Source organism: Ylistrum balloti, unplaced genomic scaffold (assembly GCF_031769215.1).
Source record: "Ylistrum balloti isolate Yb309-2 unplaced genomic scaffold, AGI_CSIRO_Ybal_v1 Utg370284, whole genome shotgun sequence".
NCBI lineage: Eukaryota > Metazoa > Mollusca > Bivalvia > Pectinida > Pectinidae > Ylistrum > Ylistrum balloti.
In genome coordinates this window covers 238,242-258,699 of record NW_026782217.1, presented here as the reverse complement: position 1 = coordinate 258,699, position 20,458 = coordinate 238,242, and the positions used below count along the sequence as shown (strand labels likewise).

The 20,458-nt window shown below is 36.6% G+C and overlaps 2 protein-coding genes across 2 annotated transcripts; one reads left to right on the top strand and one right to left on the bottom strand.

Moving 5' to 3' along the window:
• Positions 1-1,568: 1,568 nt before the first annotated feature.
• On the bottom strand, positions 1,569-14,805 carry LOC132552883 (uncharacterized). The gene is made up of 5 exons (XM_060217077.1): positions 14,731-14,805; positions 5,565-5,595; positions 4,854-5,066; positions 4,472-4,547; positions 1,569-1,800 (listed from the first exon to the last, which is right to left on the bottom strand). The coding sequence occupies exons 1-5, from the start codon at positions 14,803-14,805 to the stop codon at positions 1,569-1,571; spliced, it is 627 nt and encodes a 208-aa protein (XP_060073060.1).
• Positions 14,806-14,894: 89 nt separating this feature from the next.
• Positions 14,895-16,879, top strand: LOC132552882 (uncharacterized). Its single transcript, XM_060217076.1, has 3 exons — positions 14,895-14,903; positions 15,906-15,983; positions 16,364-16,879. The coding sequence occupies exons 1-3, from the start codon at positions 14,895-14,897 to the stop codon at positions 16,877-16,879; spliced, it is 603 nt and encodes a 200-aa protein (XP_060073059.1).
• The last annotated feature ends 3,579 nt before the right edge of the window (positions 16,880-20,458 follow it).

Below are 20,458 nucleotides of genomic sequence, written 5' to 3'. Positions count from 1 at the left end.
TGTCTGCGTGTTGTTGGCATAGGAGAGGCCTGGATATCTCGGACAAATGTTGCAAGACAGTTTGTACATTTCAAATACAATTGCATGATAAATGGTTTGTGGAGGCGTTTAGACGAACACGGAACGGGCATGCCCACCAGCGAACAGGCCGTCCGCGCGTGACGTGGGCAAGAGAAGTATATACGGACGTTGTATTTGCGTAATCGCATCAAGTCTTCATCAACCGTTTGAAGTATTTCGGAACTAAAGCAGATCACTTTCAGAACATCACGAGAGGCAAACATCCACCCACGATTTCCACGTGCTTCAACATGAAAGATGCATATTTTACCACATTGTGACGATCTTTGAATTAAGTCATTTGCGAAAATCCCCAGACGCTACATTTGAAAGGAATACCCTCATGATCAATGTAATTATCAGCCAATCTTTATTACCGGATCGATGGCCATGAACCCTGACCTTTTTGTCAGTTTTGTTTTTTTAACGGATTCCAGTTTTAGTTAAGATAATACTTCGATTTTAAGAGTGTCATTTGATTTAACAAACTTAAAAATGCATTGCAACCAGAAAATTGAAAATTTTGACAAAAGCTGAAATCGTTTATTTGACTACGTTCTAAAATTGAATATTTTAAAAGACTTCACGCTTTAGAGAAATGACCGAAGATGTTTTTTCATGAAAGGGTCGCTGTTTTATACTTTCATCCAATTAGCAATTCTTACCTTGATTAAATATCAAGCTGAGATGTTTGCTATAGGTATAATTGAAAATGACATTTAAAAACACGAAAGTCTTAAGAAGTTACGTTGGATTTAATTTTATATTAAATTATGTTCTTCTTCCAGTCTGACATGACCTTCATAAATTTATTTTAACATATTTAGGTTACCCTCACCTAATTCGTACAAGGTCTAACAGGAAATACCTTTCTGGTGTTTTAAACTTGATTTTATTTCGATAAGTTTTCGTTTGCTGCTACCAGAGATTTTATCTCAGAATCTAAATAACTGATATTTTGATGATGAAATCTAAATCAGTATTGTGACGAGACCCTGTCAATGTTGCTCAGTGGGACTGTATGACGTAAAGTAAGGCAAACGGTAGTCAGAGTAGTAAAAGTGAAAACAAACTTTCAGGTTAATCGGAAAATGCTCATGGTATACTGTGCATTGTTTTCCAGCACAAAATGTCATTTGATGCTACTTGTATAAGACTCGGTAATGAATTTCGATTTTCGAATTGAAAATAAATATGTTGTTTATCTGAAAACAGAAACAACTGGTCGTTATTTCAGATGTATACCGATCTATGTTTATTCTATGATTATGTAAAATTGCAAGAAAATCTCCAATTGATATTTGTGCCTTTAGCACTTTCTTTATTTCAAATAGTATCACCCCACTGGCAAAAAGAAGTTGTAGAATTAGTGTTGTGTAAATGATTTTATTGCATTCCAATTATATCGTATAAGAGAAAGGGAAAAGAAGTATTGTAAGGTCATTATACCTAGATTATGTTAGAAATATTTACATTATTTTCTATACGAAGGTGCGGTGATTGCTTGATTACATTTTCACATCAGAGTTATCTGTATCATGTTTTAGCTTTCTGATTTCCAAGTGAGGCTGCTGTTCTGCTTCCTGTTCCGAGTCGCTGTTTCCGTCAAAAATCTCTCCACAATTCGATACCACTACTCGCTTTGTAGTTTGTCCAGAATCACTTCCGGCAGACTCCATTTTCTTCAAGGTTTTGTAACCTTTTAAAAGTTGTCCAAAAACTACGTGTTTACCATCCAGCCTGTAATTGAAATACATTCCTGTGGAGTTGATGAGGAATATCTGGTTAGAATAAAACGACTTGACGAAAGACAAGTTTAAAGTATCCTTCAATACATATTAAGAATTAGATACAAGAGTGCCAAAGAATGAATGCATTATACAGTTGTTTCGTCCTTCTAGGATTCGTCATTGACATTAAGGGGTTTTAATTTTTCAACCTATGAGGCGACTGAAGTAAACCAAACACGATTTAAAGAAATGCCATATTTAGGTGTAGAGGTGAACTGGCTACATAATTCGTTAAATTCAACAAAATCACATATATTTAGGACCCTGAATATAAAGACTTGGCACCATAGATACAACTATTTCTTTATACCATGAAGTCCACTGAACTGCGTACACATGTATGTTCATCATAATTTTTTTCAGTTTAAGGCCACAGAAGTCAGACGTGTTTAAATACAACATAAAAAACAAGGAAAGTCTCAATACCTCGAACAATGAACATTATCACGATACTTGTCTATATGAAAGATTATATCTTATCGTAATTTGATTGCCTTCATAGTGGCAGAAGTGATATTTTATGCCCCACATGAACGACTGTTTCAAGAGATCACTGCCACAAAGGAATCAATCTCGCATCTAAATTCACAGAGTGGGACTAAGGTTTTGAACTCGTCAAATGACATCAGCGAATGTCTTTTGTAAATGCTATTTAGCTTGATACTTTGACAAGTATGCAGTGTAAATACACTACACATAGTTAAAATAATGTGCTTGGGACTGGAATGGATTGTAATAAACGGTCAAAATAAATGAAAAAAAAAAAACAAACAAAAAATCTTTTAAAAGGGTAACTAACGAATTTCAAAATGACAAGGTAGATCTTAATTTGTCAGTCCAATTTGTAGTTGATGTCTATCAACTGTTGTGGTCATTTTGTCATTATGGTTATTTTTGCACTGATGGAAATGTTAGTGGTCATTATGGTTATTTTTGTACTGATGGAAATGTTAGTGGTCATTATGGTTATTTTTGCACTGATGGAAATGTTAGTGGTCGTTATGGTCATTTTTGTACTGATGGAAATGTTAGTGGTCATTATGGTTATTTTTGCACTGATGGAAATGTTAGTGGTCATTATGGTTATTTTTGTACTGATGGAAATGCTAGTGGTCGTTATGGTCATTTTTGTACTGATGGAAATGTTAGTGGTCGTTATGGTCATTTTTGTACTGATGGAAATGTTAGTGGTCGTTATGGTCATTTTTGTACTGATGGAAATGTTAGTGGTCGTTATGGTCATTTTTGTACTGATGGAAATGTTAGTGGTCGTTATGGTCATTTTTGTACTGATGGAAATGTTAGTGGTCATTATGGTTATTTTTGTACTGATGGAAATGTTAGTGGTCGTTATGGTTATTTTTGCACTGATGGAAATGTTAGTGGTCGTTATAGTCATTTTTGTACTGATGGAAATGTTAGTGGTCATTATGGTTATTTTTGCACTGATGGAAATGTTAGTGGTCGTTATGGTCATTTTTGTACTGATGGAAATGTTAGTGGTCGTTATGGTCATTTTTGTACTGATGGAAATGTTAGTGGTCGTTATGGTCATTTTTGTACTGATGGAAATGTTAGTGGTCGTTATGGTCATTTTTGTACTGATGGAAATGTTAGTGGTCATTATGGTTATTTTTGTACTGATGGAAATGTTAGTGGTCGTTATGGTTATTTTTGCACTGATGGAAATGTTAGTGGTCGTTATGGTCATTTTTGTACTGATGGAAATGTTAGTGGTCATTATGGTTATTTTTGCACTGATGGAAATGCTAGTGGTCGTTATGGTCATTTTTGTACTGATGGAAATGTTAGTGGTCGTTATGGTCATTTTTGTACTGATGGAAATGCTAGTGGTCGTTATGGTCATTTTTGTACTGATGGAAATGTTAGTGGTCGTTATGGTCATTTTTGTACTGATGGAAATGTTAGTGGTCGTTATGGTCATTTTTGTACTGATGGAAATGTTAGTGGTCGTTATGGTCATTTTTGTACTGATGGAAATGTTAGTGGTCGTTATGGTCATTTTTGTACTGATGGAAATGTTAGTGGTCGTTATGGTCATTTTTGTACTGATGGAAATGTTAGTGGTCGTTATGGTTATTTTTGTACTGATGGAAACGTTAGTGGTCATTATGGTTATTTTTTTTACTGATGGAAATGCTTGTGATAATTTTAATAAGTCAAAACAAGTCGTTTCTACTTCAAAAACCATGGCAACAAGCAAAATTTGATCTCAGCCTAAGCTTGAATCAATACCGGTAGTTTATAGATTATCTGACAATTATGTACCTTATAATCAAAGTCTTACAAAACGACCCATGTTGTTAATAGTCATTACCTGTGTGAGAATATCCTATTCACACAATGGTAAAACAAATAGATGCTTATACGTCAACGAGACGAGGGCAAAATATCAAAGAAAGATCCACACGGATATAAATAAGTACAAGACCAAGAAGAGACTGTTGTAACAAATCAGGACTCATCACTTGTAAGTAGGCTAAGTTATTATTTGTAAGTACGCCTAGAACGTACATATGCATGTATTTATGAATATGATTTCTGACAAAATGACGACTTCACTTAATTATTTCGTTCACGTAATATATAAATGAATTTACCACTCAGTTTTGACTGTGCAGATGAAAAACTGGGAACTGTTGGTGTCTTTTCCTGAATTGGCCATGGACAGAACACCTGTTGGAGAGACGATCACTTGAAAATAGGCTATTTTGAAACTTTCCTTTAATAAAATGTTCTGTCAAAGCTCATATCCATGGTATTTGCTTAGAATATATAAATATAAATATTTGTCTGAAAACGATTTTCTCCTTCCTTGCCATTTTAAGCTTTGTGATTAATACAACGAAATACACCGTAGATATATCTAGAAAAACTGTTGTGAAAATTGCGGCACATTAATGTACGGGCTATTTAACGAAATTTGGTGTCCGGACAAGCTAAACAAATACCGCACAACAAGGGATAGAAATGAAAGAGTACCTGGGCCAGTGTGCTCCAATATGAAATTTTCATCCTCAAACGTTCTTCCATAAATACTCATTCCGCCCGTACCATTTCCTCGAACGAAATCTCCTCCTTGACACATGAACTTTGGGATAATTCTATGAAAACTACTGCCTTTGAAGCATAGTGATTCCTCTCTTGATTTTCCATCTTTTCCCAGTTCACCGGTGCATAGTGCCCGAAAGTTTTCTAACAACACGAAGTAACATAAATAGGTCACGTAATACATTTTAAACATAAGCAGAGGGAGTACAAGAATACTATATAGTATTTAAATCTAGAATGCTAATCATATTTATATTACAGTAGGAAATGTTCAAATGTATAGTGATGACTTCAGAGCCAATAATTACCTGAAGGAATGACTTTGATGTGCCTAGTTTCTGTTAAGCTGATGCCAACATAGCGCAAGAGAAAACTTTTTTTCTACTAACTTGTCTATGCGTCAAATCAATTAAATGTATTTCCACTCATTATTGACAGCAATTTCACTTTCAAACAAAAATTGAATTGTGGCCACTACCGAATCCCTCCAAGCTTGGCCTTGTAAATTGCGAATCTCCATTAACATGGAAATACTTTGTCTCAGTAATTCATTGATATTGAAATACTTTAATTGTAAGATTGTCGTTGTTCTGCATTAATATTGAATACAAGTGCATTAAAAATACTTGCTTTTGTACTTACCAGCTGTTAACGGCACAACATCAGCAAAAAGCTGAAATCGAAATCAGGAAGGATTTTTAAGTAATATTTTAGTAAAAGGTGGCGTTTAACATATTCCCCTGATATTGTCATATACATCTGAAACATCACTGAGGCAAAATGAAAATATTCATAAAACATCATAAATGACATTCACGTGAACTTCAGAGTAAGAAGCTGAGACCCAATAAGGGAAATGAGAATACTTTAAGGTCCTTCTCCGCTACTTCTCCCTTAGGCTTACATGGATAGTAAACGTATTTTACAGGAATACGATATCGAAAAAATGAGGATTAAATATGAAGAAAGGTAACATTAATGTTTGATGTGGTTGGAAACCCTTCAAAACGTAAATTGAAAATAAGATATGGTGTTTTAAAAGAAAAAAACTGCTTTATCGACGATATCAGAAAAATATCTAGACCAATAGAATAAATGTAACATGTAGTGACACCGAAAACATTAGGTGTCCTATTTGGGCAGTAACATCGAAACCAATAAGTATACTATCGAGGTTGTAGCAACGAAATCACTAGGTGTTCTATTGGGGTAGTAATAACGAAACTGCTCTTTATATTAATATTATTATTGACGAACAACATCCAAAAAAGATACCATCTCTGTTGAGAGAAATTGGGAAGAGCATTTTAATCATATTGGCATGAAAAACGCCAAAGAAAAAAGCAAAAGATCAAATAAAATTCTACTCAAACGGTAAGTGTATCTATATTATTATAACAGCGTTATTACCATCAGGTATTTTTTAATGAACGTAACTTAATGGAAGAACTATTTTGGAGAGTTGAATCATCAACAATATGAATGATAATTCTAAAAGTATTCAGTAACAGCAGTGTGAAGGACAATTCTGTAAGTATTTAGTAACAGCAGTGTGAAGGACAATTATCAAAGTATTCAAAAACAACAGTGTGAAGGACAATTCTGTAAGTATTTAGGAACAGCAGCGTGAAGGACAATTCTTGAAGTATTCACAAACAGCAGCGTGAAGGACAATTCTGTAAGTATTCACACACAGCAGCGTGAAGGACAATTCTGTAGATATTTAGTAACAGCAGTGTGAAGGACAATTCTGTAAGTATTCAGTAACAACAGTGTGAAGGACAATTCTGTAAGTATTTACAAACAGCAATGTGAAGGACAATTATCTAAGTATTCAGTAACAACAGTGTGAAGGACAATTCTGTAAGTATTTACAAACAGCAGTGTGAAGGACAATTCTGTAAGTATTTACAAACAGCAGTGTGAAGGACAATTCTGTAAGTATTCACAAACAGTAGTGTGAAGGACAATTCTGTAAGTATTCAGTAACAACAGTGTGAAGGACAATTCTGTAAGTATTCACAAACAGTAGTGTGAAGGACAATTCTGTAAGTATTCAGTAACAACAGTGTGAAGGACAATTCTGTAAGTATTTAGTAACAGCAATGTGAAGGACAATTATCTAAGTATTCAAAAACAACAGTGTGAAGGACAATTCTGTAAGTATTTAGGAACAGCAGTGTGAAGGACAATTCTGTAAGTATTCACACACAGCAGCGTGAAGGACAATTCTGTAGGTATTTAGTAACAGCAGTGTGAAGGACAATTCTGTAAGTATTCAGTAACAGCAGTGTGAAGGACAATTCTGTAAGTATTCAGTAACAGCAGTGTGAAGGACAATTCTGTAAGTATTCAGTAACAGCAGTGTGAAGGACAATTCTGTAAGTATTCGGGAACAGCAGTGTGAAGGACAATTCTGTAAGTATTTAGGAACAGCAGTGTGAAGGACAATTCTGTAAGTATTCACACACAGCAGCGTGAAGGACAATTCTGTAGGTATTTAGTAACAGCAGTGTGAAGGACAATTCTGTAAGTATTCAGTAACAGCAGTGTGAAGGACAATTCTGTAAGTATTCACAAACAGCAGTGTGAAGGACAATTCTGTAAGTATTCAGTAACAGCAGTGTGAAGGACAATTCTGTAAGTATTCACAAACAGCAGTGTGAAGGACAATTCTGTAAGTATTCACACACAGCAGCGTGCAGGACAATTCTGTAGGTATTTAGTAACAGCAGTGTGAAAGACAATTCTGTAAGTATTCAGTAACAGCAGTGTGAAGGACAATTCTGTAAGTATTTAGAAACAGCAGTGTGAAGGACATTTCTGTAAGTATTCAGTAACAGCAGTGCGAAGGACAATTCTTTAAGTATTTAGAAACAGCAGTGTGAAGGACAATTCTGTAAGTATTCAGTAACAGCAGTGCGAAGGACAATTCTGTAAGTATTTACAAACAGCAGTGTGAAGGACATTTCTGTAAGTATTCAGTAACAGCAGTGCGAAGGACAATTCTTTAAGTATTTAGAAACAGCAGCGTGAAGGACAATTCTGTAAGTATTCAGTAACAGCAGTGTGAAGGACAATTCTGTAAGTATTCGGGAACAGCAGTGTGAAGGACAATTCTGTAAGTATTTAGTAACAGCAGTGTGAAGGACAATTCTGTAAGTATTCACAAACAGTAGTGTGAAGGACAATTCTGTAAGTATTCAGTAACAACAGTGTGAAGGACAATTCTGTAAGTATTCACAAACAGTAGTGTGAAGGACAATTCTGTAAGTATTCAGTAACAACAGTGTGAAGGACAATTCTGTAAGTATTTAGTAACAGCAATGTGAAGGACAATTATCTAAGTATTCAAAAACAACAGTGTGAAGGACAATTCTGTAAGTATTTAGGAACAGCAGTGTGAAGGACAATTCTGTAAGTATTCACACACAGCAGCGTGAAGGACAATTCTGTAGGTATTTAGTAACAGCAGTGTGAAGGACAATTCTGTAAGTATTCAGTAACAGCAGTGTGAAGGACAATTCTGTAAGTATTCAGTAACAGCAGTGTGAAGGACAATTCTGTAAGTATTCGGGAACAGCAGTGTGAAGGACAATTCTGTAAGTATTTAGGAACAGCAGTGTGAAGGACAATTCTGTAAGTATTCACACACAGCAGCGTGCAGGACAATTCTGTAGGTATTTAGTAACAGCAGTGTGAAGGACAATTCTGTAAGTATTCAGTAACAGCAGTGTGAAGGACAATTCTGTAAGTATTTAGAAACAGCAGTGTGAAGGACATTTCTGTAAGTATTCAGTAACAGCAGTGCGAAGGACAATTCTTTAAGTATTTAGAAACAGCAGCGTGAAGGACAATTCTGTAAGTATTCAGTAACAGCAGTGTGAAGGACAATTCTGTAAGTATTCGGGAACAGCAGTGTGAAGGACAATTCTGTAAGTATTTAGTAACAGCAGTGTGAAGGACAATTCTGTAAGTATTCGGGAACAGTAGTGTGAAGGACAATTCTGTAAGTATTTACAAACAGCAGTGTGAAGGACAATTCTGTAAGTATTCGGGAACAGTAGTGTGAAGGACATTTCTGTAAGTATTCAGTAGCAGCAGTGTGAAGGACATTTCTGTAAGTATTCAGTAACAGCAGTGTGAAGGACAATTCTGTAAGTATTCGGGAACAGCAGTGTGAAGGACAATTCTGTAAGTATTCAGTAACAGCAGTGTGAAGGACAATTATCTAAGTATTCACAAACAGCAGTGCGAAGGACAATTCTTTAAGTATTTAGAAACAGCAGTGTGAAGGACAATTCTGTAAGTATTTAGTAACAGCAGTGTGAAGGACAATTCTGTAAGTATTCACAAACAGCAGTGCGAAGGACAATTCTTTAAGTATTTAGAAACAACAGTGTGAAGGACAATTATGTAAGTATTCAGTAACAACAGTGTGAAGGACAATTCTGTAGGTATTTAGTAACAGCAGTGTGAAGGACAATTCTGTAAGTATTTAGTAACAGCAGTGTGAAGGACAATTCTGTAGGTATTCAGTAACAGCAGTGTGAAGGACAATTCTGTAAGTATTTAGTAACAGCAGTGTGAAGGACAATTCTGTAAGTATTCAGTAACAACAGTGTGAAGGACAATTCTGTAAGTATTTACAAACAGCAGTGTGAAGGACAATTCTGTAAGTATTCAGTAACAACAGTGTGAAGGACAATTCTGTAAGTATTTACAAGCAGCAGTGTGAAGGACAATTCTTTAAGTATTTACAAACAGCAATGTGAAGGACAATTCTGTAGGTATTTAGTAACAGCAGTGTGAAGGACAATTCTGTAAGTATTCAGTAACAGCAGTGTGAAGGACAATTCTGTAAGTATTTAGTAACAGCAGTGTGAAGGACAATTCTGTAAGTATTCAGTAACAACAGTGTGAAGGACAATTCTGTAAGTATTTACAAACAGCAGTGTGAAGGACAATTCTGTAGGTATCCAGTAACAGCAGTGTGAAGGACAATTCTGTAAGTATTCACACACAGCAGTGTGAAGGACAATTCTGTAAGTATTCAGTAACAGCAATGTGAAGGACATTTCTGTAAGTATTCACACACAGCAGTGTGAAGGACAATTCTGTAAGTATTCAGTAACAGCAGTGTGAAGGACAATTCTGTAAGTATTTAGGAACAGCAGTGTGAAGGACAATTCTGTAAGTATTCACAAACAGCAGTGCGAAGGACAATTCTGTAAGTATTCAGTAACAGCAGTGTGAAGGACAATTCTGTAAGTATTCACAAACAGCAGTGCGAAGGACAATTCTGTAAGTATTCAGTAACAGCAGTGTGAAGGACAATTCTGTAAGTATTCAGTAACAGCAGTGTGAAGGACAATTCTGTAAGTATTTAGGAACAGCAGTGTGAAGGACAATTCTGTAAGTATTCACAAACAGCAGTGCGAAGGACAATTCTGTAAGTATTCAGTAACAGCAGTGTGAAGGACAATTCTGTAAGTATTCACAAACAGCAGTGCGAAGGACAATTCTGTAAGTATTCAGTAACAGCAGTGTGAAGGACAATTCTGTAAGTATTTAGTAACAGCAGTGTGAAGGACAATTCTGTAAGTATTCAGTAACAACAGTGTGAAGGACAATTCTGTAAGTATTTACAAACAGCAGTGTGAAGGACAATTCTGTAAGTATTCAGTAACAACAGTGTGAAGGACAATTCTGTAAGTATTTACAAACAGCAGTGTGAAGGACAATTCTGTAAGTATTCAGTAACAGCAATGTGAAGGACATTTCTGTAAGTATTCAGTAACAGCAGTGTGAAGGACAATTCTGTAAGTATTCAGTAACAGCAGTGTGAAGGACAATTCTGTAGGTATCCAGTAACAGCAGTGTGAAGGACAATTCTGTAAGTATTCACACACAGCAGTGTGAAGGACAATTCTGTAAGTATTCAGTAACAGCAATGTGAAGGACATTTCTGTAAGTATTCAGTAACAGCAGTGTGAAGGACAATTCTGTAAGTATTCAGTAACAGCAGTGTGAGCAGTGTGAAGGACAATTCTGTAAGTATTCACAAACAGCAGTGCGAAGGACAATTCTGTAAGTATTCAGTAACAGCAGTGCGAAGGACAATTCTGTAAGTATTCAGTAACAGCAGTGTGAAGGACATTTCTGTAAGTATTCACACACAGCAGTGTGAAGGACAATTCTGTAAGTATTCAGTAACAGCAGTGTGAAGGACAATTCTGTAAGTATTCAGTAACAACAGTGTGAAGGACATTTCTGTAAGTATTCAGTAACAGCAGTGTGAAGGACATTTCTGTAAGTATTCAGTAACAGTTATGTGAAGGACAATTCTGTTAGTATTCGGGAACAGCAGTATATTCTTTTTAAAACATTCATTTTTGTAAGTAAAACAAATGAGGTATGTACAGCAAGTCTGGTGTTTATAGCTCTACCGATTTCATTTCATCACAGAAAGATAGAAGTGATATCAGTTAATCAAGCCAAGGTGGATACTCATCGGCCTGACCATAAACTCCATGGGCGTTTATAGCTAGAGTTTGTTCATCTCAAATATGTCACAGATATTATATCACACAATCCACCAAATTATAAAGTGCGTTCGCACATGCGATATCTTTGCGTGTAAGTCACAAGTGCTATATACTCTGGAGTGTAATTGATTGTGATTTCATAATGTCACTATATGTCACTAGTGTTATATACTCTAGAATGAAGTCGATTGTGATTTCATATTGTCACTATATTAATGTCACTAGTGTTATATACTCTGGAATGAAGTCGATTGTGATTTCATAATGTGGACAATAACGTTACGCCATGAATTGAAAATGGTTGCCTTTCTTTTTGTTATCTCTATACATTTTAAATGAAAAACCTGTCAAAATGTCATTTGTGGCCATTGCGATAAAAAGGATCTTAAATTTGTTTTCATTTGAAGAGATTTATGAAACGTGTTTTTTGCTTACTTTTTTTTTTTACTTTTTTTCTTACTTTTTTTTATTCGTCAGGCTTGCAAGAATATAAACTTCACACCAAAAGTGGTATATATCCTTTTGGTACGAGTTTAATCGGTGTCCTTTCATTTCACATAAATTTCCCCACGCCCCTCACAAATCTTGCCCAGAAGAACTTTCATTATGTATCCGTAATCTGGCTGAGGATTTCTTTCTTGACGCGTTACCCACGTTAAGATGCAGAACTATGATTATGATATTGTTTATTACATATACCCTACCAACAACAAAACCAAAAGTCGATCAACACTTCGTGACTTTGTACTTGAGAACAGTAAATGGATATTAGAAATCGTCAGCAGTGTATTGCACCATTGCTTTATGTACGATAGAGTTACTTGGGTGATTTGTTTTCACACTGAGAACTCACGACATGAAGAAATGTAGACCAAAACTTACCTGATTACATGTGACATTATAGAAGCATTTTGAGTGAAGAATATGATTATGTCTAAATTGTTTCCAGATTTACTGTATTGTCGTAGAATGTATCTACCCTATTTCCCGTCGCCTACTTCATGCTATGGATTACTGAAAATGATAAACTGAAAAAAGGAAAACCAATCATGTAAATATTAAATTGTTGGACTGAATTTCAGCAAATTAGTCCCCTGCAGTTAATACCTATGTATTGGTGATTGTTCGGGTGACTAAGAACCCGTTTAAGGTTCCATGTTCATGTTCCGTGATGTTCTATCATTCTCAAACGTCATGATGAAATTGCGGTAAAAATACCTTCCGTGCACGTTGTAATCTGATCTTGTCCGTAAATGAACAAAGTCTGAAAGTTCTTCGATATCTTTATCGATACAATTAATTGCAATATCGGACTGAATGATCGCCTCATCGGCTACATGGTCGTGTTCCGTTATCTTAAAGGTAGGATAATTTGATGCATGATTACCAGCAGGCTGGCACACGCATTGGAATGTAATTACATAGACATTGTTAAAATTGACTTAGAAGCCATGTAGGGCCCAAATTTAAACTCGCTTTTGTAGATGTACTGATTGTAGACCATTTACACCAAACTACATTGATCAATATTCACGGGATAATTATCATAGCTAACTTAAATCTGAAACGTCTTTTGAGACCTTAAACAAACCGCTATACAAAATTTTATGCTATCTTAAAGCTGTATGTACCATAAGATATTACTATGGTGTCACTTATGTTTGGATCTTTTGATACGCCATTTGTTGGTTTTAAACAAGGTAAATGAGTGTTTTTTTTTCTTTTTTGTCATTTCCTGTTTATAGGGAAGCATGTACTTTTCATTACATACTTTAAACAAATAATCAAATTTGTACATTTTTTTAATCTTCATCATTGTCAAACAAATTTAAATTATGAAAAAGAAGTTTCTGTAATTCCTTACGTCATCACCTGCAGTGTAGTTTCCGTTGATTTGAGGGTAAACCATTGAAGTGACGTACTTTCTTTTTTCGCGATAAGAATTATGTCCATGCATGATCTTTTCTTCGCTTAATAGCGCCATCGTCTGTTGAATTCACCACACCATTTATTTGTCCGCTCAAGCTTCTTACTAAGTATGTTTTTATAATAAAGATATTTAGTAATACGTCTTGTGGAGATAATGACTGCTTATAAAATTGCAGATTTTTTTTCGAACTAATTGGCATATATGGCCTAGCGGACTATTTAGGCCTTCGAAATATAAAGATGTGATGCAATCTTAGATTATGAAAGTGCCTGATCTACAAATGCCTTCTTGTCAAAGAGATTTCCTTTATAAACAAAAACCACAACCAGGGGGTTTGTTTTGTTTTCACTGCTGTTATCCACATTTAGTTTCGCATAATGAGGGTTTTTTCCCTGATATGACTGGATGGCACTATAGACAATATGTTTTTACATCACAGTCAGTAAGACCTTGATATGAAACATTCCGATGACTACATATTTGCTTACTTTCATCAGACGAATCTTCTATGCTATGTATACCTAATCCCCTTTATCCTGCTATTGGTGCAATGCAAAGTATGTAGTGCTGGAGAATATTATTGTTAACATGTAAAATTATCGTTTGATTTTTGGTTTTCGTTCCTTTCGTCTTAATAGAACTTCAGACTTGGTTTGGTATCTGCATTCTCTTACTGGATATCTATTAACTAAAATGTATTATTATAAATATATTTGTGTTTAATGTTCTCTACTAGATGGTTATCTAAGATACTACTTTTTGTGTCGAAAATGTGTGTAATTCGATTAATATCTAGAATTACGAACAATATTGGAATACATCTGTGATGTACATAATGTGACGAACAGGCATTTTCAATCCGAAATAGAATATTTTCATGAATAGAAAACCGGGTGAAATGGAGAAATCGGCAATGTTTTACTCACCACTATCAACTCAATAGGGCATCTGATGTCATGTTTGTATGTGTAAGGCACAATACATACAGCAAAAATGAATGTCATGGGGACGGAAGGTACAATTCTAAAGTCATGCTCACAGCGATCGGACCAGTTCTAGTATTTTTCGAGAGAGATGAAAGTAAAACTCTTTTAATATCTTTGACACCAATGCCTTGGTCTACCGCATGTGTTTTAACGAGTGGCAGTAAAACTAATGTTCTCTTTAAATGTGTGTTATCGTTTGTGTCTTTGGTAGCATCAGGCAAAACATAACACTTTCGAGATCAAGTTATAAACTTAGAACTACCAAATAATCCTTAATCCAAGTAACTAACCCCGCAACGCTAGACTTATTAAACGTACAGTCTCATAGGTTAAATAGTACATACCTCAAATACCAGTTGTCCTTCATTTACTTCATCAATTTCTATATCAAGAAACACCTTTGGATTTTTTCCCGACATGATGGCTGCGTCTAGCTGTTTTACTGACCGGAAACTCTATCGGCACTGCACAATAACCTGCTTTTCCTCCGGAAATACGCGTGGAAGCTATGTATCAAGTACATAGATACGATATCAACTCTGCAATATATCACATACCGGATACAGACTTTGGGCAGCACATTTTTATTTATTGTGGAGCAATGTCAAAAGCAACCACGAAAATACCGACATGTCAACAAGATCTTAATTAAAACTAGAAATCGGTGAAACTAGAGTAAAACATTAACAAAAGAAAGATCTACATGGAGAACACTGAAAATATATAAGGAGAAAAAGGTAAGGTGTTCCGGAAGGGTAATCGTTTAGTGCTTCATCGACGACAGCCGCTATGTATATCTTGGTCAACTGAAGTATGTGATTTTATGTTCCAAAATGATTACCAGAAAAAAACAGCGCATGCTGTAAACGAACTTTAACCGGTTATCATTATTTCAATGACAGCACAACGCGACTAATCTATATACATATAGATATATTACAATGGAAACGCGTACTGTATCCCAGGGTATAAAATACCTACAACCTGTCAATTCGGTTATTATTATTTCAATAACGGTGAAACGCGACTAATCTGTAGATACGTAACATAAGAACCTACATTTACTCACTTCCAGCTTTTTCTTTCGAGTAACTGCACAAATGAAGAACCTGGAAATGGACGTCGATCACATAGCTATGACAAACAGATGTAACACGAGCCAATAAAAGAAGTACGCATTGGTTTACGTTACAATTTACACTCATTGAGTCATGCGTTTTGGAGGAAAAGACATATAGCATACCGACAAAAGAATAACCACGGCAAACCCGACCTTGTTCTCCAAGAGTGTGGACATTTCTGTGTTGTAAGCTTTATAAGTTGTTTCCTTCAGAAAGTTCACTTGTCAAATTTTTACACAAACTACGACAGGTCATCACTTTGCACGTGTTTTACACGACCAAAAATGAGAAACAAAAACAAAAACAATATGCTATACAACAAGTAAACAGGGTAATCCTTGTCGAGTCTAGAACTTTGTGCACATTTTATTCTAATTTACTGATGTAATTTTGTATAGCTGAGAAGGACTGATCATCTTCCCGCAACTTCAGGTCCTCAGGTGAGTGCGGTCACGGTCACATATCATAATGTACAGGTGAGTTTCACTTCAGGCATTCAATATTGAAATGATAACCGGTTTGACATGTTGCAGGCCTTTTATTCCCTAGATGCCTGCACTCGTTTCCAAGGGAAGACAGGAAGATATCGTTATTATATTTTATCTCAAAATGAAGTCTTTGTAATTTGCATTGTCAACTTTTTGTAAATTAATCGTAGACATTTAACTTAGAGCCCTTAGTGCCCATAGCTGTCGATCCTTCAGTGTCCACAGCTTTCGAGCTCCAAGGGTCCATAACTGTGGAGTCCCCAGTATTCATAGCTGCCGAACCCCCAGTGTCCACAGCTGTCGAGCCCAGAGTGTCCACAGCTACCTAGCCCCCAGTGTCAATAGTTGTCAAGTCCCAGGGTCCATAGCTGTGGAGCCCCCAGTATCCACAGCTGCCGAGACCCCAGTGTCCCCAGCTGTCGAGCCCAGTGTCCACAGCTACCGAGCCCCCAGTGTCCATAGCTGCCGAACCTCAAGTGTCCATAGCTGTGAAGCCCCCAGTGTCAATAGCTGCCGAGCAGCCCCAAGTGTCCATAGCTATCGATCCTTCAGTGTCTATTGCTATCGTGCCCCCGGGGTCCATAGCTGTGGATCCCCCAGTGTCCACAGCTACCGAGCCCCAAGAGTCCATAGCTCGGGAGCCCCCATTGTCCATAGCTGTCGAGTACTCGGTGTCCATAGCTGTCGAGCCCCCAGTATCCACAGCTGCCGAGCCCCCAGTGTCCCCAGCTGTCGAGCCCAGTGTCCACAGCTACCGAGCCCCCATTGTCCATAGCTGTCGAACCCCCAGTGTATATAGCTGTCGAGCCCCCAATGTCCACAGCTGTCTAACCTCCAATGTCCACAGCTGTCGACCCCCATGTGTCGAGCCCTCAAAGACGTAGGTTGGTCATTGAGGTACCCATTACAGACGAAAAGAGGTCTCTACCGGACTGAGAAACGTAACCTAGTCTTTTCTACATATTTTGTGAACTTTTTTCATGTTATACATTGGTCAATATTTGGTCAATCTCGCACATCAAACACTCATTGGAAAGATGGCGCATTTCTCTTAACGATAATGTATGTGGTACTAAAATCTACGACCTTTAGAATCAGTATCAAATAACATGATTTTAGACAATATGTTCCGTTATCCCTTCACGAGGTTTACAATCTTTGTCCCTTTACAACTTATATATTGACCAAGGGTTGGGAGTTCGTTCTAAGTCTCCCAGTGAGATCTCTTGGGACTTCCGAGGATACAAATTGTCAAGTTTTCTGCAAGAGTTATGTGCCTTCTGCCACATGATGTGATGTCAAAACGTTATAGATAAGACCCACATGATTTCATTGATGGTATGCTATTAACCTGGTCAACCAATCTCATTTCAGTTTGTTTACGAAACGATTTAAAACTTTTTCTTCAAGTATCCGGTTCGTTCTATGTAAACGTGAGTTCGGGATCAATAAAAAGAGTAACGTTTAGTCTTATTTCCCGTCGTGCAGTCAAATTGACAATGCATTCCTTTTGTCAATGTGTGAGTTATATTTCTTACACGGGTGCTATTTATTGTACATATATATATATATTCTGGCTTTTAGGGTGTTCAAAGTAAATTTTGTTTTAAATTGAAAGTGATTAATCAAAGGTTAACCATTGTAAAGGGCACAGTCTACTCTGGACTTAGTGACCAGTCTCAATCAGACTATGTCATTTATGTTTTACAGCGTTTCTTATCAATAGTAGTTCTTATAGTACAACCAGTAGCCGTTTCGATGACTTCACGACTTCCTTCATGACACCAATGCTCATAACTAGTGTGGAGCGTATGTACCTGTATAGACTAATGTAGTGTACGAGATGGTAAGGAGTTGACCACCCTTTCGGGTTTACTGTGATCCTATGTATACCAAGGTGTGACGTGATGGAAAACGAATTAGAGGCGAGAAATCCACAAGATGGTCACAATGTGCTGAAGTCCATTCTGATATGCTTTGCTTAACAGTTGGTCTTAGATGGTCTTAAATAATTTGATCAATCAAATTAACGATTGCTAATCAATAAAATCTTCTGTGTTATTGGATTTGATGAACTTCTACATTTTTTAGTGTGATTTCGTATTGCTTAGCGTGTTATTAATACCTATGGCCATGCAAAGACGTCACGTATTAAGTATGTATGTTTGTGGGAGACTGCAAGATGTTCATGTAAGCCTCCTTGTCAGTAGAAAAAGTCTACGTAACAATGAAGATCTACAATAGTCACTTCCAACGATAACAGACTTTTCCTAACCTGGATGAGGGATGTTGAGAGAATATCCTAACAGGACAGGTGATCAATAACACATTAATGTTATTGGTCATGTGATAGGCATTCCTTAGAGAGAGAAAGAGAGAGAAAAAAAGTAATTCTGGACACAATCACTATTAATTGGAACGGTGTAATTTTGTTCTGATCGATACGATACATTAGTGACTATAGGGATTAGACCACGGCAGACTGATACCTTCCTTTTGAGACTTACATGCCGTAGTAATGATGGATTACGGTATAAAAAGGCAACATCAGGATGAAGCATCCCCGACAATCACTCGCACTGAAGGCACCTCATTATGTTAAAACCTGCGGAGCATGCACTGATTATTTCCCTTCAAAACACATTTAAATGCCGTTGTACGACAGAAACATGAAAAATAAGAATATTGATATAGCTGGTTTACTTTTTCTCGCACATACGAAATGTTATCAGTTGCGCTATTGGGATACCGTAAAACGAGAACTTATACAGTCCTCGGACTTAATTATGCCTTATAAAGAATGTTCACAAGAACACTGGTTTAGTGGTGTGAACATGTCTGGTACGCGAAACCTTTTCCTCGAATCTGATCATGTGTGGATACTCGCTTCATAAGACATTTTGTTATGACTAATTGCTTTGCCTTTTCCTGTTTGGCCGAACAGTACTTGTAAAGTTTTGCCAAAACACAATATCATCTCCGAAAAAGCCAGTCACCTGCACGCGAGGTTAAAATGAAAATATCCGTTAACCTGCCGGAAGTCTGTAAACCCGCTGTAATTTGCAGCCTCATACACAGAGGTTAATAGTCTGTTCATCCCTCTGCCTAGTATCATTTCAATTAAAACGTGATCAGTCATAATGATACACACAAAATGTATACTATAATTAATCGTATATATTGCAGTTCCGTGTATGTTATTCTCTATTTGGATTCAATTATATGATAGTATCCAGCACTAACGCATGATTGTTGTATTATAGATTTTTGGCGAAAACTTTCATTGAAAGCATTCTCAGTGTATAATATGAAAACTTTGACACATTTTAGACAAATATTTTAAGATCAAGTAACACTAATTCCAAAACTTGATGTTCCATGTTTTAATTGTTAGCGTGTTATAAATTGTTTTATAGTCAATCAATAGCGCTTAGTGGTTATTGGCGGATAAAACCCAAAGCACGTTATTGAACGGTCGGGAAAATAGCGCCTTCTATGTTAATGGCAGATTAATTTTTTTGTTTTTTAAATGCAGCAGTTTCAATTTTCTCATGTTTGTTTGCTTGGTTTATCACACCGTGAACAGCTAGGGAGAGAGCTATGATGTTTCTTTGGAGTGGTAATTTGCATATTTGGTACAAAATATGCAAATTATCACTCCATTGAAACATGCGATCTTCAACCAATTCCGTTTTGGCGCCAAAGTTCGATTCCCAATGGTTCCTACCGATTTACATACGATCTCATTTTCTACATTCTACTTCTGGTCTAGTCTCATCAATGCGAAATTGTTACTTTGAGAAACCTGGATGTATGAGATGAGTTGAGATTAGCTGGAGGTGAGCTGAGGTATCCTGAGGAGGGTTGAGATAGAGTGTTACATTGTAGGAGATGGTAATATCCTGAAATAATGTTATTTGAAATGGTGTAATTTGCTCATCGGGTTAGTTTTCTCGTCAGTGACTTTCGACAAGCTTGTACAATATGTATTTGGATTGTCGGGTCAGTTGTCACGTCAGTGAATTCGACAAGCTTGTACAGTATGTATTTGGATTGTCGGGTCAGTTGTCACGTCAGTGACTGTCGACAAGCTTGTATAGTGTGTATTTGGATTGTCGGGTCAGTTGTCACGTCAACGACTTTCGGCAAGCTTGTACAGTGTGTATTTGGATTGTCGGGTCAGTTTTCACGTCAGTGACTTTCGACAAGCTTGTACATTGTGTATTTGGATTGTCGGGTCAGTTTTCACGTCAGTGACTTTCGACAAGCTTGTACAGTGTATATTTGGATTGTCGGGTCAGTTTTCAAGTCAACGACTTTCGACAAGCTTGTACAATATGTATTTGGATTGTCGGGTCAGTTGTCACGTCAACGACTTTCAACAAGCTTGTACAGTGTGTATTTGGATTGTCGGGTCAGTCTTCAAGTCAACGACTTTCGACAAGCTTGTACAGTGTATATTT

Coding starts and splice junctions, on each gene's coding strand:
- LOC132552883 (XM_060217077.1), bottom strand. CDS start 14,805: ATGTCGGGAAAAAATCCAAAGGTGTTTCTTGATATAGAAATTGATGAA. Junction 5,067..5,564: donor TGTTGTGCCGTTAACAGCTG/GTAAGTACAAAA, acceptor TCGTGTTGTTAG/AAAACTTTCGGGCACTATGC. Junction 4,548..4,853: donor ATTGGAGCACACTGGCCCAG/GTACTCTTTCAT, acceptor TCTCTCCAACAG/GTGTTCTGTCCATGGCCAAT.
- LOC132552882 (XM_060217076.1), top strand. Junction 15,984..16,363: donor TCACATATCATAATGTACAG/GTGAGTTTCACT, acceptor CAGGGTCCATAG/CTGTGGAGCCCCCAGTATCC.